This window comes from Protopterus annectens, chromosome 8.part0, assembly GCF_019279795.1.
Source record: "Protopterus annectens isolate FY-2018-M chromosome 8.part0, PAN1.0, whole genome shotgun sequence".
NCBI classification, from domain to species: domain Eukaryota; kingdom Metazoa; phylum Chordata; order Ceratodontiformes; family Protopteridae; genus Protopterus; species Protopterus annectens.
In genome coordinates, this window is record NC_056741.1 from 562,043,475 (window position 1) to 562,058,691 (window position 15,217).

Consider the following 15,217-nt stretch of genomic DNA (forward strand, 5'->3'; position numbering starts at 1 on the left):
CAGTTCAGGGAAAACATCCATCTGTTCTCAAGCAAACACACACAACCTTAAGTCTGAAGGCAGTCTCACAAAAAGAAAATGTTTCCATATTTTAAAATTCAGACTCACTGTCTAAAGAATCAGCATCTTTGGCTACTGAACTCTCAAGTGAAATAACTTTGTCTCTGTCAACATTAGAATCCTCTGACCAAACATACTCTTCCTTAGAGGTAGAGGAATAAGAATAAGATGAGGCACTTGACACTTGTGATTAAATGTCTGCAATAAACTCCTAGCTAAGGTAATAACATCAGTTTTTAGCTAAAGAAACTACTTCTTTATGGTCAAAATTTTTTGCCTTCTAGGAACATCTTTTGCAGAACACAACAGAGGAGAGGAAATATCATTCCAAACAAGAGGCCTCTTTCCCATCTACCCCATGAAGACACATCCAGGGTGTCTCCAGCACCAAAAATGGATGGTTCTCCCATGCCCACATCAGACACTAGAACAGCTGAAGATGTTTCTGAGCCCCAGACTATAGTGGTTAACAAGGTTACACCAGAGAGATTCAAGGAAACCAATAAATGGTCTGAGCAACCAGCAATGGCCACTGCACGGCTAAGGCACTGACTGAGCCCGCATTAAGGGCAACTGTTCACACTTTAACTGAGGAAGGAATAGCAGGACTGAGGAAAGTATCCATGCTGTAGCCAGGGAAGCAGCCTGCCACTAAGGTGCGGTACAATTGGTCGGTCAGAAGGTAAGTTGTCACTTAGTACACTTAAGTGACATACAACCCTTCTAAAAATATAAATACCACCAGAAATCATCACACAAGCAACACACAACTCGCCTATAAAACAGAGCAACTTTCCCTAGAAATAACTTAAAGGAAAAAAAAAAAGTTTAGCACAAAATGTACATACGTATTAAACACAAACAGTTTCTGTCCAAAACATACACTTTTTGTTCAATTAATTCATTAACTTCTCTTAAGTTACAGGAGCTTATTTACACCACTTTTAACTAGACACCTTTACAACTAGAAAGCAATTCCTATGCAGTAAGTGATGTATTTGAGGAACCTCTAACCGATATTCCTGAAAAGTCGATATTCTAAAAGTGAGATACCACAATCGTGATAGAAATAAAGTAAAAAAACTGAAATACACTTAGAATACAAAAAAAAATAGTGTAGAATAGTTTCCCCAAGGGGGTCTTATCTGTCTGAATGGAAGCTTTGGGCCAACTACTGATCCTGAAATGCTTCAGAGATGCATCTGCACAAGGTGGCAAGAAAGTGCAGAATATTTTAAGTTGCTATGGATGTTTATATGGCCCCCTCAAAAATAAGTTCAGCCTATAAACAAGACAGAGTGACTACATGGGAGGGGATGAAATCTTTCGCAAGCTGGCCAGTTGCTTTATCTTTGGCAGGATACATCCCAAAGGCTACTATAGCAAAGAGAATGATGAACTTGTTTTGAATTTTGGTATCTGTACACCGCCATTTATACCAGCGCACCCATGTGCTTCAACAGACGTATGTTGCATGTGGAAGGTGCCCACAAGCTTTTGTATACAAGCTAAATGTCCAACCCATGGTAGAGTATGTCCCATATAGCTTTAAAAAACTGCGACAGTGACCTAATGAAGAATATTCTCTTTGATAATGCTCCTTAAGCTTTCCTTTCTCTTTCAATAATTTTTAAGAGACTTGAGGGAGGCAGGCTACAGAGAAAGTTTCCTCAAGCTGATGTGTTTAATTTTTGAGTTTTAATTCCTCAGACTGATTCTAAGAGCAAACTAAGCATGTTTATGTACTATACCAGTCACAGTTGCTCTGGTAATTGACAACATTTACATGTTGTGCATTACTTATCAATACATTAAGTATAGTACATCCTCATCATTGACAGTAGATATGTCATTGCATTAGCTAACTATCACAGACAATGTTTAACATTGACTACGATTCTGGGTAACAAAGAGGAAAGGGAAAATATGTTTTTTTTTTCTTTAATCTTCCCTTTAGTCCAAGTCTGCGCAGCCTCAGAGTTAGCAATGATAAAGACTGGGATATAGGGGGTGCAGCCTTCAAACTGAGGCTTGCAAGGTAGCACAGCCTACACTGCAAAAATGTTATCAAGTGACTTTCATGCAACATATTACTCTGACATTTTGTGCTTGTGTTACTGTAGGCATCATGTTTCAGTTATGATGTTTTAAGTCTCAGCTAGGACTCACGGTTTTACTACAGACCCCTGATATTTGTATCAATGTCATCATACTTGTATCTTAATAACAAAGCAATTTTAGACTTTAAACGTAACTATTCTTTAACTTTAGAATCTCTTACTTTATGTAAATATGCATTCTCTTGTATTAAAAAAATTCTGGAAAAAAACAGCTTATGACTGAAACAATAAGCAGCTCTAAATAATAAAGTACTAGAGATATAAACCCTTTTATTATACCTGTCCATCAACCTTCTTTCCCCTAAGAAAAGGTGGTTTATCTACAGGAAATGGTAGTAGTAGAGGGTGCCTCAAAGGTTGTATAAACTGTAAGGTCACAGAGCTTTACTCCTAATCATAATAAAGATTAAGGTTTATCCTTACCAAACTTAATAAATCAACTGTTTTATGAGCTACGGTTGTGAATCTAGACGTTGAGTTATTCCATAAAATTCTGAAAAAACAAACTCTCCCAGTAGATTTTAGGATTTTGAGCATTTGAGTCTGTGTTTTCTCAGGCCAAGGAAATCTCTGAGAGAGGCCTGTCAAAATTTTCTCCAGTCATATTAAAAGTACCCTTAAAAACAATTAAGATGGAGAGAAGCCCAAAGGGTGTGATAATAAATCTTTTTGATCAGAAGTAATGCACTAAAGGTACAGTTGTTGAAAGTTAAATGTACATCTACTTTAATTTAATAAGACTTCTGTCTCTTTTAGACTAATGAATGACCAAAATAGATGAATATTATACAAGCCTGAATTCCAGACTAAACTAACACCAGAAAGTGCCACTCACAGATACCAACAAATTCTCTGCAACTAATGAAAAGTGTTTTCTCTGCTGGAGGGCAAACTAATGGAAACATGTCCCTGCACTGAAAAAAAGAAGGCTTTGGTGGATGCAGAACTTCAGACCACCCCCAACCTTCACTCACACACAACTATGACTTTTTCTCTTATTATCTTTCAATATAATTTTGGGGTGAAAGTCATCAGGACCTTAGATGATACTGACAAAGGTACTTGGTTTAAGTTTAGCTATCAATGTCAGAGGAGGTTTCCCCATCACCACTAAAAATGACTTCTGTTCCCTGCTACCCGGAGATGGTAAGATAGATGTGCCAGGTCTCACAGTTGCAGATTTTGAAGAATACCTCGGTTCTAAAGGTACTCAATTGTCTGTTGCCCAGTTTTAAATCAACATTTTTTTATCTTTGACTTCAAAGGTTTGACTTATTTTTCAGTTTCTTTTCTGAAGATCAGCGTCTTTCTTTTCTCAGTTAGAAAAGATGTCAATGCCTTGTATCTACAATGTTTGTAGCTTTATAAACTTCCCTCGATGTTCATATTTACAAATACTATCCCAAAGGTCCGAGAAAAGATGACATTGAATCTGAAAGTCTTCAGGGGCTACTTGCCTAGTGCAATCACATCAATCTATTTAACTAGAACAGAAAATATATCAACTAAACTTTGCAGAAAAAATAATGAGACACTAAATATCAAATCTAAAAATTTGCATAGTCAAATATCAGATTGTTAGGATATGACACTGTAAATGCTGGAAAGAACACTAGCATTCTTCTCACCACTTCTTCACCTACAAATTTGTTACAGTGGGATAATGGAGGGCTACAGAGTCACACCAAGGTATGAACTGCTGACAAAGGAAATAAAACTTTAATGGGATACATCACCCATTATGCAGCTTGCAGCATACACATATATGCAAGCAACAGCAGTGAAGTCACCAGAAAAAAATAACTACAAGGTATTTAACCTGCTTCTGAATAACCTGGGAAATGTCTCAAACACACAGCTGCAGTGCCAACAACGTGTAGCAGAGACAGATGCACAGCTTAAACAAATCACAGAAGGTGCACCACACCATTTGCGGGCTTCTTTGCTAGTCCCCTACAAGTCAGGACTCAGGTTCACTGAACAAAACTAGGCAAACAAGATGCAGTGCATTTATTTCCTCACCTGTAATTCACAAGCAAGTGCCACACAAACTCAGTAACACTAGTGGCTCAAATCAGCACAGTAATTTGCTCATTAAAATAAAGGTCTCAATATAAATATATCAAATCTGTATACATATACCAGTGCTGTCCACAACAGAAGCCTGCAATATATTTGCTAGCTCTTAGCGAAAAGAAACAGCAAAGCATGACTTAACTTTTATCTGAGTACTTGATTGTTCAAAGCAAACAAGTTCACAACATATCTTCTTCAGAAAGAAGACCAACTAAATAACATTATCAAAGTCAGAAAAAATACAAACATCTGCTCTGCAAACAGAAACTTGACTTAAAAATGTGCTATGCATTATTCATTTACACATCCACATTCCAACTCTGCTTATACTTACGGATCAGGGGCTTCCATTTAATTTTGGGTACGGTAATCAGAGCATCATTATTCCTGCTATCCAGGGCATTTGGATTTGTTGGAAATTTCTGAGATATCCGGACAGATGTCTGTAGATACAACTGGCCTTGGTACATTCCTGCAAAATCACACACACTTTAAGGCCTATCATTCTTTCAGAAACAATTCTTTAAAACACAGCTTACAGTAATGACTGTTCAGCCCAGCCAAGATGCACTCAATTTATAATACTTCCACCTCCTAGCAAGGCTAATGGTTAATATTTAACTACAAAGATTTCATCAACAGAAATTAAATAGAAATAACTGCCTTCAGCATACATCTTCAGCTCTCCCCTGGTTTTCAGCTTTGCAATGAACACACATTAACAGATGAAAGACATAAATAGAATAAAGCAGTGCATCATAATCCAAAACCACTGATCACTCTTTAAATAATGCAGTAAAAGTGCAGTTACATAACATCTTGCATTAGTGCAGCAAGCCTACTAAGAACAGCACAGTTTACAGGTTTACCCTCATATGTGCGTGTTGCACAAGGGCAAACAGCAATTGTCCGAAAGGCCGTTTGCAAAGTTTGCAAATGCCGAACGGAAAAAAGTTCGAATGTGCAATGAGTGAATGTCACTGTGCATTCGCTCATTGCACATTCAGCATTTTGGGGTGGATTGCACTATAGCGGGGATTGGAAAATGGTCCCTTTCCCCACTGTAGTGCGATCTCGGAGTTAGAATATTAAAGTAGGGGTGGGTGTGGTGGGTGCAGTGTGGCTTGCCCCCCTGCTTTACATTTCATTAGATTTTTTTTTTCGATATTTACGTTTGAAAATCAGCGAATCTGCTTTTTGATTTGCTGATTTTCCAACATGTTAAATTGTCGCTGTTATGACTTTTGTGGTTACGGTTCGCTCATATGAGCAATCGCACCACTGTTATTCGGTTTTGTAAAGGTAAACCCAGTTTACAAACTACCAAAAAGGATATCTCCAATGCAGAGGAGATACACTACTAAAATCACCTTCTCCCCTAGACTTAAACCAACTACCTGCCATGCTAACCCTCACTCTCTCAACATTCCCCTACTTACAGAATACTGCATCTGTAATTCCCATACTAAAAAGTGGGGGCATACAAAATGCAATTAACTGCAGTCCAAACTCTAGTCTCAACACACACACACACACACACACACACACACACACACACACACACACACACACACACACACACACACACACACACACTGAAACTTGCAACATTTTCAAGGAGACAAGTAATCACCTGTACCTCAGACTACTTTGCGGAAACAACATGCTTTTAAAAAAGGCTTCAGTGCAACTGTCATGTATTCATTCTCCAAGAATAATTGAGGAAAGAACCTCCACAAGATAATGACTACTAACAATCTGAACAGGGGAGTTGCTATTTTTTTCAAACTTCACTCTAATATCCTGCACTGTGAACCCTGAGTCAGCATCAGTGATGCCCTACTAGGTGCTATGGAGAAGTAGGCAAAGGACTTCATGTTGTCTTCTCCACTGGTCTCATCACCAATCTCTAGTTCTCCCCCACCCCACCCCTTTTTACCTGCATTTTACGGCTTTCCCATTCAATTTACATAACTTTTTTTTATTTTCTCACACACTGTCTTACTCTTCAGCTTTTTACCTGCATCCTTGCAATACACTTTAACTGGTCAAGACCGCACTGTAATAATCATGGAGAAGATAATAAAACTAAGCTGAATGTTTAGGGGGGGGGGTGCTAGTGCACTAGTAGCCATGGGGTTCCAGAGGATTCAACGCCCCTTTGCAGGACCTTTCCCCACCTTCTGATCTAATTATGTTCTTGACTACCTTTTCGAAATGTTTTGACTATACCTGATTTATAATCAATAATAAATGTCCCCACTAGGTACAGTCTCTTTACAGTAAAACGTAGATACTCTACACCCTGGGTTATCATGAGAAGAACATCCAAAGGAGCCCCCTTCATACTACAAACAAAATTTACCCATTGCAATGAAACATGCATCAAGTCACAAAAACAAACAAATTACAGTACTACTACTATTTTACACAGCTACAATCAACTGTCAAACACATGAAAAACTAAGACATGTGTATCATCATGATCTGTGCCTTCGCCTGCTATTTTATCATCCCACACTGCTGTCCTGACAATCCTAACCATAAACAACACATCCTTACTAGAGCCCATTCCATGCAATCATACATTGTCTTTGGGAGTGATTCCTCAAACCTGCTGTATAAATGGGCACTGTCCAGCAGGGCACTAATAAGATACAGAAAATACAGATAAAATAGCCCCAGTACTGACAACTCCACAGCGTTTACATTAGTAGTGGCTTAATAGCCCTTAAGTGACAACAGATAAAGGATTAGCCTTGTTAAACAATTCTGACAGCTAAATCAATATAAAAATTAGGTGAACAAAAACTGCAAGTAGAAGATATTAACCGTGGATTAGAATTTGCGCACTATGTAAAAATAGTCAGCTACTGTACTACCAAACTGATTTAGCAGGGTACCCCATGTGCAAAAATGGGAAAAGGGGTTTGAGGATGGATGGATATGGCTACCAACTAAGCCACCCTAAAATGAGCAATGATACAGCTTCAATACACAACTAAAATAGCAGAACAAGATCAGATGGAAAATCTACAGTGGAAAATGAGTGAAACCTAAAGTGCTGTATTATGGGGATATAAACATTCTACACTTCCGGATCTGTATTCTGAGTGCTCCACCACCAAGCTTCTGAAGCAGATATGATCTGTCCAGTTTGCAGGAGCATTCTCCCTTCCTTATACAAAGGTTTACATGTTCTTACTACGTTTACGGCCAAGCAGACCATCAAGGAGCTCAGCCACAGTGCCTAATACTTGTGTGAAATTAGCAATGTCCTCACCCTACGAATATTTTATCCACTTACTACAGGTGAAAATTTGCACTCACCCATCCAGCCCATTTTTAAAAGACAGCTAAAGAAGTACTTTTCTTGACAGAATTGGGGGAAACAGTGGGTTAGGTACCCATCTTGCCATTCGGTCTCGATATGTTAGTATAGGTTTTGGTTTCCAGAGCCACTGCCTGCTTTACCATTGACTAGTTATATAGGGATGAAGACATTCACACAGTACTGGGTTACCCAGAGCAAGCATAGGTCACCCCTCACTCAGTAGTGGGGCATCAGAGTCGCTAAGAATCTGAGACCATAGATTTTTCTGGTAAGGAAAGACTGAGCTTGCTCAAGTTGGCTTAGCTCTTTAGTGAAGCATTTTCCAGAGGGGACATGGTACTCATAAGCCTAAAAAAGGAGAAATAAAATTAGTGCATAACCTTTCTATCTGTAAAGAGGCTGCCCAACCTTTAATCGCTGTGGATGGTCTCCCACATAGGAACATATCCTGGATTACTGTACCCACAAAGGAAGACCTAGACTTGGGAAACCTCATCTTGCTTAGTGTCTTTTGCAAAGGTATTTAATGAACACAAAGTGCCTGCTAAACAAAGATCACCTCAGGCAGCATCATGGAAAAAGGCTTGTGAGGCAGTCACTGCTCTAGTAGTATGTCAGAGGGTAGAGGACTATTACATTGTTCATAGCATAATTTGATGCAGTCTATTAGCCATTAAGTTAATCCCACATTGGATGATTCCCACTTTGTTATAATTAAGAAAAATTAAGATTAGAGAATTGCTTCCAAAGGACTGAGCTGTATTCATATAAAATCAAAGTTAGCAATGTAGAACTATAAGGTGTAAAATGGATTAACTCCTGTTGAATAAGTTTAGAAAAAAAATAGCGTATAGAAAGGGCTGGCATACAGAGAGCATATCCTTATAACAAATCAGGTAAAGAAGATTCACTAACACAGAATCAAACTCCAAATCTCTTTTTGCTAATGGGACGACTACAACAGTGCTGTCCAGGACAAGTACCTTAATTCTGAAGATGATGCTGGATCAAAAATGGAGATACCCAGTTTTCACAGAACACCACAGACATCTCATAGAGAATACCATTATAGAAATATCGAATAGGGAAAATTATAAAGCAATTAAGACAAGAAGCGTTACTGTTAGAAGAATATAGAAAAGGGAACAAATCAACAAAAATACTAAGAAAGATAGATGTGATAAAAGCATTGAGCAGTATTAGAACAGACCAGGATCTGTCATGCACTACAACAAATAAACTAAAAATCTCAGCACAGGTGGAAAAAACTTAGAAGATACACATATAAATATAAAGGAAAAGTACAAAATAAGCAATTTATTGATGAACTCAAAAAGTTCTATGCAGAATTGGGAAACAAGGCAAAAGGAATTAAAAGACCACCAAAAAAGGAAGAAACAGATAAATTTTTTTGGCGAAATATTGAAGATCCTGTGAACATGCCAAAGATGCTATATGGATAGAAGAAATAAAAGAAAGAATAAGAAGTTTAAAGGTACAAGATATGAAATGGGACCAAGTAACAGCCAGACAGATTGAAAAAAGGTTAAGAAAAGCCTCTAATTAGAAAATCCAAAGCTCAGATGCAGTACCCAAATTCTGGTTACAAGTATTAACTTCTTTGTATGAAGACATAGCCATGAGTAATAAATAGAAGTTATGTTCTTACCATAACGTTCCATGTTAGTTGTCTTCTTCTCGCCTTCTTTCTTGCTGGATGGGTTCGGAGCCGACCTCGGCTCCGACTCGGCCACTCTAAAAGCTCGAGAGTTGGTTCCACCGGCTCGAGGCTCCCCTTGTATCCCACAATGCTAGGCGGTATTACCTCAGATCTCGTTTGTAAGCTAGGCCCAGCCAATAATAAATCCAGAACTACTGGGAATGGGAAAACCCACCTCTACAAAAAGAAGGGAAGAAGGTGACCTGAAACCTGATGAAGGAATATATGCACAGTATAACATATACCTATATACAATAGAGGTGGTAGAAAGAGAGGTCACAATCAAACTCCTCTAGGTCTGTCCAGGCTAGGGGGAAGGAGGGTGGGACGCGAGAAGAAGACAACTAACATGGAACGTTATGGTAAGAACATAACTTCTATATGTTAAGTTGTCCATCTCGCCTTCATTCTTGCTGGATGGGACCGCGTCCCTAGCACCTTGTCCCGGGTGGCCTATCGAAACAGACTCTTGAGTACAGTGAAACCAAAATTAGCTCTATGTCTAGAAGCTAAATCCAACTTATAATGAGAAATGAAAGTGTGAGGAGTAGCCCATGTAGCTGCTGCACAAATGGTATCAATAGGCAGCCTGTCTTGGAAAGCTATAGAAGTAGCCAAAGCTCTAGTCGAATGGGCCTTTGGTTTGTTAGGCAACTTTTGGTGTCTAATTTCATACACAAAGGAAATCAGGGATGTTAGCCATCTGGAGAGTGATACCTTCGAAACTGAAAGGCCCTTTCTGCCTTCTGCATAAGAGACAAACAACTGGTCAGTTTTTCTGATCTGTTTGGTCCTATCCAAATAATACCTTAATTGACGATGAACATCTAGCCAATGCAATTTTTGTTCAGACCTGTTAGAAAAGTTAGGAAAAAACACAGGGAGGTCAATGTTTTGATTTAGATTTGCCGCAGAGGCTACTTTAGGTAAATGGATGGATTGGTCCGTAAGGATACCCTATCCTTATGAAACAACAGATACGGTGGTCGACTGCTGAGTGCATGAAGCTCTGAGACCCTTCTAGCTGAAGTAATGGCTACCAGAAAGAGAGTCTTCCAGGATAGCAATTTCATTGAACAGGAAGCTGCAGGTTCAAAAGGGGGAAGAATCAAAGATGTGAGAACTAAATTAAGGTCCCAAGAAGGAGGAGGATTTCTTATAGGAGGTCTAAGAAGAAAAACTCCCTTCAAGAAAGCTTTGCAAAGCTTGTGAGACATGATGGCAGAATCTGAGATGCCCACAAGAAAGTTAGATATAGCTGCCAATTGAACTTTAAGAGTAGAAGGAGATGAACCTGCATGGAAAAGTTCAGCTAGAAAATCAAGGACTATTTGGATGGGAGCAGTGAAAGGATCTATGTCCCTTCCTTGAGCCCAATAGGCGAAACGTTTCCACTTACTAAGATAAATCTTCCGAGTGGAAGATTTATGGGAAGCTATCAAAATATCTCGAACAGAGTGAGATATTTGAGGAAGCCTGGCTAAGGTTGGAACTAGAGGAACCAAGCAGTGAGGTTCAGAGAGGGGAGGGAGCGATGTAACTGACCCGACTGATGGATCAAAAGATCTGGAACTAGGTCCAGATGCCAGGGTTGCTCCAACAGAAATTGATGTAGAAAGGGGAACCAAACCTGTCGAGGCCAGTAAGGAGCAATGAGGATCAATGAGGCCTTCTGAGCGATAGCTTTCTGTATCACTTGAGAGATTAGTGGGAAGGGAGGGAATGCATACAGAAGTCCCCGGGGCCAAACTTGGACTAGAGCGTCTCTGCTGGGCTGGCCTGGTAAGGGGAAGAGGGTGAAATAATCTTTGCACTTGCTGTTTTGGGGAGTAGCAAAAAGGTCGCAGCAAGGCTGACCCCACTTGAGAAAAATTTTCTCCAAGATAGAATCTTTCAGAGACCACTCGTGAGGCATGAGGATAGCTCTGCTCAACTTGTCCGCGATAAGATTGGACTTCCCGGGGATGTGCGTTACTATCAGAAACAGCTGAGAAGAAATCGCCCATTGCCACAGTCTGAGTGCTTCTCGACATAGGGGGTAGGACCTGGTTCCGCCTTGTTTGTTGATATACCACACTACAGACATGTTGTCCGTCTGAATTGCTATCGTTCCCAAGGGAAGAGAGTCTTGAAGGGCTTGCAATGCTAGAAGCACTGCTCTCATCTCTATAACATTTATATGCAAGTGGCGTTCGACTGGTTGCCATATGCCCTGGACTGTTCTGCCCTGATAATGCCCCCCCCCACCCGATCAGGGAGGCGTCCGTTGTCAGAGTAGCAACCGGAGGGGGAAGGACAAAGGGTCTTCCTAGGAAGAGCTGGGGGGAAGAAATCCACTAAAGAAGATGATTCTTGCATGCTTGCGTAATCACAATGGTGTGGGACATCGGAAGTTGTTGGTACGACCGTTGTGTGAAGAGCATCCATTGAAGGATTCTCATGTGAAATCTGGCTAATAGAAGTAGAGGGATAGCAGCCGCCATAATCCCCAGTACTTTTAGAACTAATCTGACTTTGACTCTGTTGCTGTGGAAGAGAAGGGAGACCAGTTTGTGTATGTCTGCTATTCTTTGGTCTGTGAGTCTCGCAGACATGTTGACTGTGTCTAGATTTGCGCCTATGAAGGTAATAGCACGACAAGGCGACAAAACAGACTTTTCGCAATTTATTGAGATACCTAACTTTTGAAAAATGCGAAAGGTGTAGTCTCTGGCAAGTAGAAGAAGATGCTTGGTAGGAGCTGTGAGGAGCCAGTCGTCTAAGTATGGAAACACCTGGAATCCTTGACGTCTCAGGTGAGAAGCTACCACTGCCATGCATTTGGTAAACACCCGGGGGGCAGTGGTGAGTCCAAAGGGCAGGGCTCTGAACTGAAAGTGACTGGTTCCCAGCCTGAAGCGGAGGAATCTCCTGGAGCGTCTGTTCATTTTTATATGATAGTACGCATCCTGGAGGTCTATAGAGCACATCCAGTTTTCCTTTCCCAATAGGGGTAGGATGGAATAGCCTTCGGAAATGATGGACTGTACCCACTTGTCTTGAGTTAGGGATCGCCAGGCTTCTGGGTACAGTGATAATCTTCCCCCGACTGCCTCCGAAGGTGGACAGTCGGGCAACACCTCAGGGATGCTGGAAGGGCTTATCGGAAAAGGTTTCTCGATTGCCCTGGTTCTGCGGACCCCCCCTGCCTCTAGGGCGACGTCTACCATTATTGTTCCCCCCTCTGCCTCTAGAGGGGAACCGACTCTGTGCGTCAGGCAAAGTCCCTTGAGATTGTTTGCGGAACCACATCTTTCCACTTTTCTGGCCTTTGGGGTAAGGTCTAGAAGGAGTAGAAAACGGACTCCGACGGCAGAAAGAGTTTTGCCATCTGTCTCGCACCTTGTCAAGGTTTCTTTCACTTGAGGACCAAAAAGGGACGATCCATCAAACGGGGAATTAGTGAAAGACGTTTTAAAGGGGTCCGCAAAATTGCACAGCCGCATCCAGGCATGACGGCGTAAGGCCACACCTGTCCCTGCGGCTCTGCTCGCTCCATCAGCCGCATATGAAAGAAGGCGCATGGAGGAGTTAGCTATAGAATTTAGGGTAGCCAGCTGAGTGTTCATCTTATCCTGAAAACCCGCAGCTGTAGGATCCTTTAACATCTCACTCGCTTCCTTGATCAAGTCTCTTTGAAGACGAGTGAAATGACAGAGGTAGTTCAGCGAACGCATGGCAAAGGTCGCTGACGAAAACATCCGCTTTCCGTACCTGTCCATAGACCTAGATTCCTTGTTAGGAGGATGGACAGGCACCGAAGGATCAGCTAGCTCCTTCTTAGTGGCGGCAGCTACCACCATAGCATCCACAGAAACTCCCTTAGTCAGAAATTGCTTATCTGCTGGTGCTGTGATAAACTTTGAAGGTCTCCTGGGGGTAGGGTCCACAGAGTCAGGAGCCATCCAAGCCTTTTTAGCTACCACCTGCATGAGGGGGTCAAAGGGGGGGGGACACCCAGGAGGTGGAAGGGCGAGAGCCAAACGCCTCAAGATACACAGATTCATCCTCCGAAGGGTTAAGGGTTGGCCAATTTCCCCTCTGTTTCAGGATCTCTAGAATGTCTGCAAAGGAGACATCTTCAGAAGGGGAACGGGGGGAACCCTCGGAATCCTCTAAATCCGTGTCAGAGGTGACAGACTCTGGAGAGTCTATGTGCTTCCTCTTGCACTTTCTCTTCCTAGGGGGCTCCCCTGCCAATTCAGGAGAGGCCTCGGAAGAGGATGAGATCCCCACAGGGGATTCTTGAGGAGCTGGCTCTCTGCGGTCTGGGATGAGGGAGTGAGCAGACATAACCTGAGGCACCGAAGAGGGAGGGACGGACAGAGCCGACTGTGGAGTTGAACCGGGTTCCAACACACTCCGCATGACCTCGAATGCACCCCTGTCAGGCAGAGCCAGAGGTCCCCGCTCCGAAAAGCTGAAAACCTCCCTCGGCACCGACAGCGATGGCTCCGAGGCCGATGTCGGAGCTGAACTCACCAGCGCCGAAGCACCGAGAGGGAGAGCGGGGTCGGACAAGGGTCCGATGCCACTCACCCCCTCGGAGCCGACGAGGGAAGTCCGGCGCCGAGATTCTTCCAAGGAAGAAATCGGAGCCGACGACGGTGCCGAAGACAACTGTATCGACTCCGACGCTACCACAGTCTCGGTCCAGCCCGGCTCCGAGCTCAAAGGAGTCGGAGGAGGAATATTTTGAGAGATAGGGTTAAGCATCGACTGATGAGTCGGGCTCTGAAGCATTTGGGCCAGTGCCTCGGACTTAAGAAGTTGACTCACTACCCTCTGAAGGTCATGGTCAGAAAGCCTCGAAGACCTAGAGGAGTGCGACCTATGGCTCCGTTCAGACAGCAAGGGAGATGCTGGAGCCGAATGAACGGAGCCGAGGGATGGTGACCTTGACCTCTTCCTTGTAGCGGCAAACGAGATCTGAGGTAATACCGCCTAGCATTGTGGGATATAAGGGGAGCCTCGAGCCGGTGGAACCAACTCTCGAGCTTTTAGAGTGGCCGAGTCGGAGCCGAGGTCGGCTCCGAACCCATCCAGCAAGAATGAAGGCGAGATGGACAACTTAACATCTACTAATATGCACACCCCAAACAGACACCAACTTGTCTAACAGCAAGAAAAACAATGCTCCTACTTAACAGCGAACCTGCAAGTTACCCTAAAAATTACAGACCAAAAACTTGCCTTCCGACAACGTATAAACTATACACTGGAATTGATGCCAACAGAGTTTATAGTCATTTAGACGAAAACTCAATTATGGCAATAGAACAAATGGGCAATAAAAGAATGTCATATGGAACAAAGGATCATATGTTGTTAAACATAGTCATAGTGGGGAACTGCAAAAAGGGGAAAAATCCAAGTATGGCATGGACTGACTACAAAAAAGCATTTGATAATATCCCACATTCATGGATAAAAGTGTGCTTAAAAATGTATAAGATATACCCTACACTGATCAACTTCATTACAGTGACCATGAAACAGTGGCAGACCACTTTGCAATTAAGCCATAATAAAGGACAAATTACTATTCCAGGGATAAAAATTCAACGGTGGACATTCCAGGGTGACTGTCACCACTGCTATTCTGTCTTGCACAACCTATTAAGCTGTCTACTTAACATCTTAGGCCATGGCCATAATTTGGCTCCTAGACAACAACAACAACGTGTGAAGACATCTCATCTTCTCTTTGTCAATTATTTAAAACTGTATAGCTCATCAGAAGAGGAACTGAAAGCAAAACTGCAAGTTGTCAAACTTTTTCAGATGATATAAGAATGTCATTTGGTCTTGATAAATGTGCAAAAGCAACGTTTAAAGCAGGAAAATTGCAGCACCAATCAGTTTGGG

The 15,217-nt window shown here is 41.9% G+C and overlaps 1 protein-coding gene across 1 annotated transcript in view; it reads right to left on the minus strand.

The window, feature by feature from the left end:
• EIF2AK3 (eukaryotic translation initiation factor 2 alpha kinase 3) overlaps positions 1-15,217 on the minus strand; it is a 928,830-nt gene that overhangs the window by 481,614 nt on the left and 431,999 nt on the right. The window contains exon 7 of the mRNA XM_044079283.1: positions 4,591-4,728. Within this exon, the coding sequence (XP_043935218.1) occupies positions 4,591-4,728 (138 nt within the window). The remainder of the gene's footprint in view (positions 1-4,590; positions 4,729-15,217) is intronic.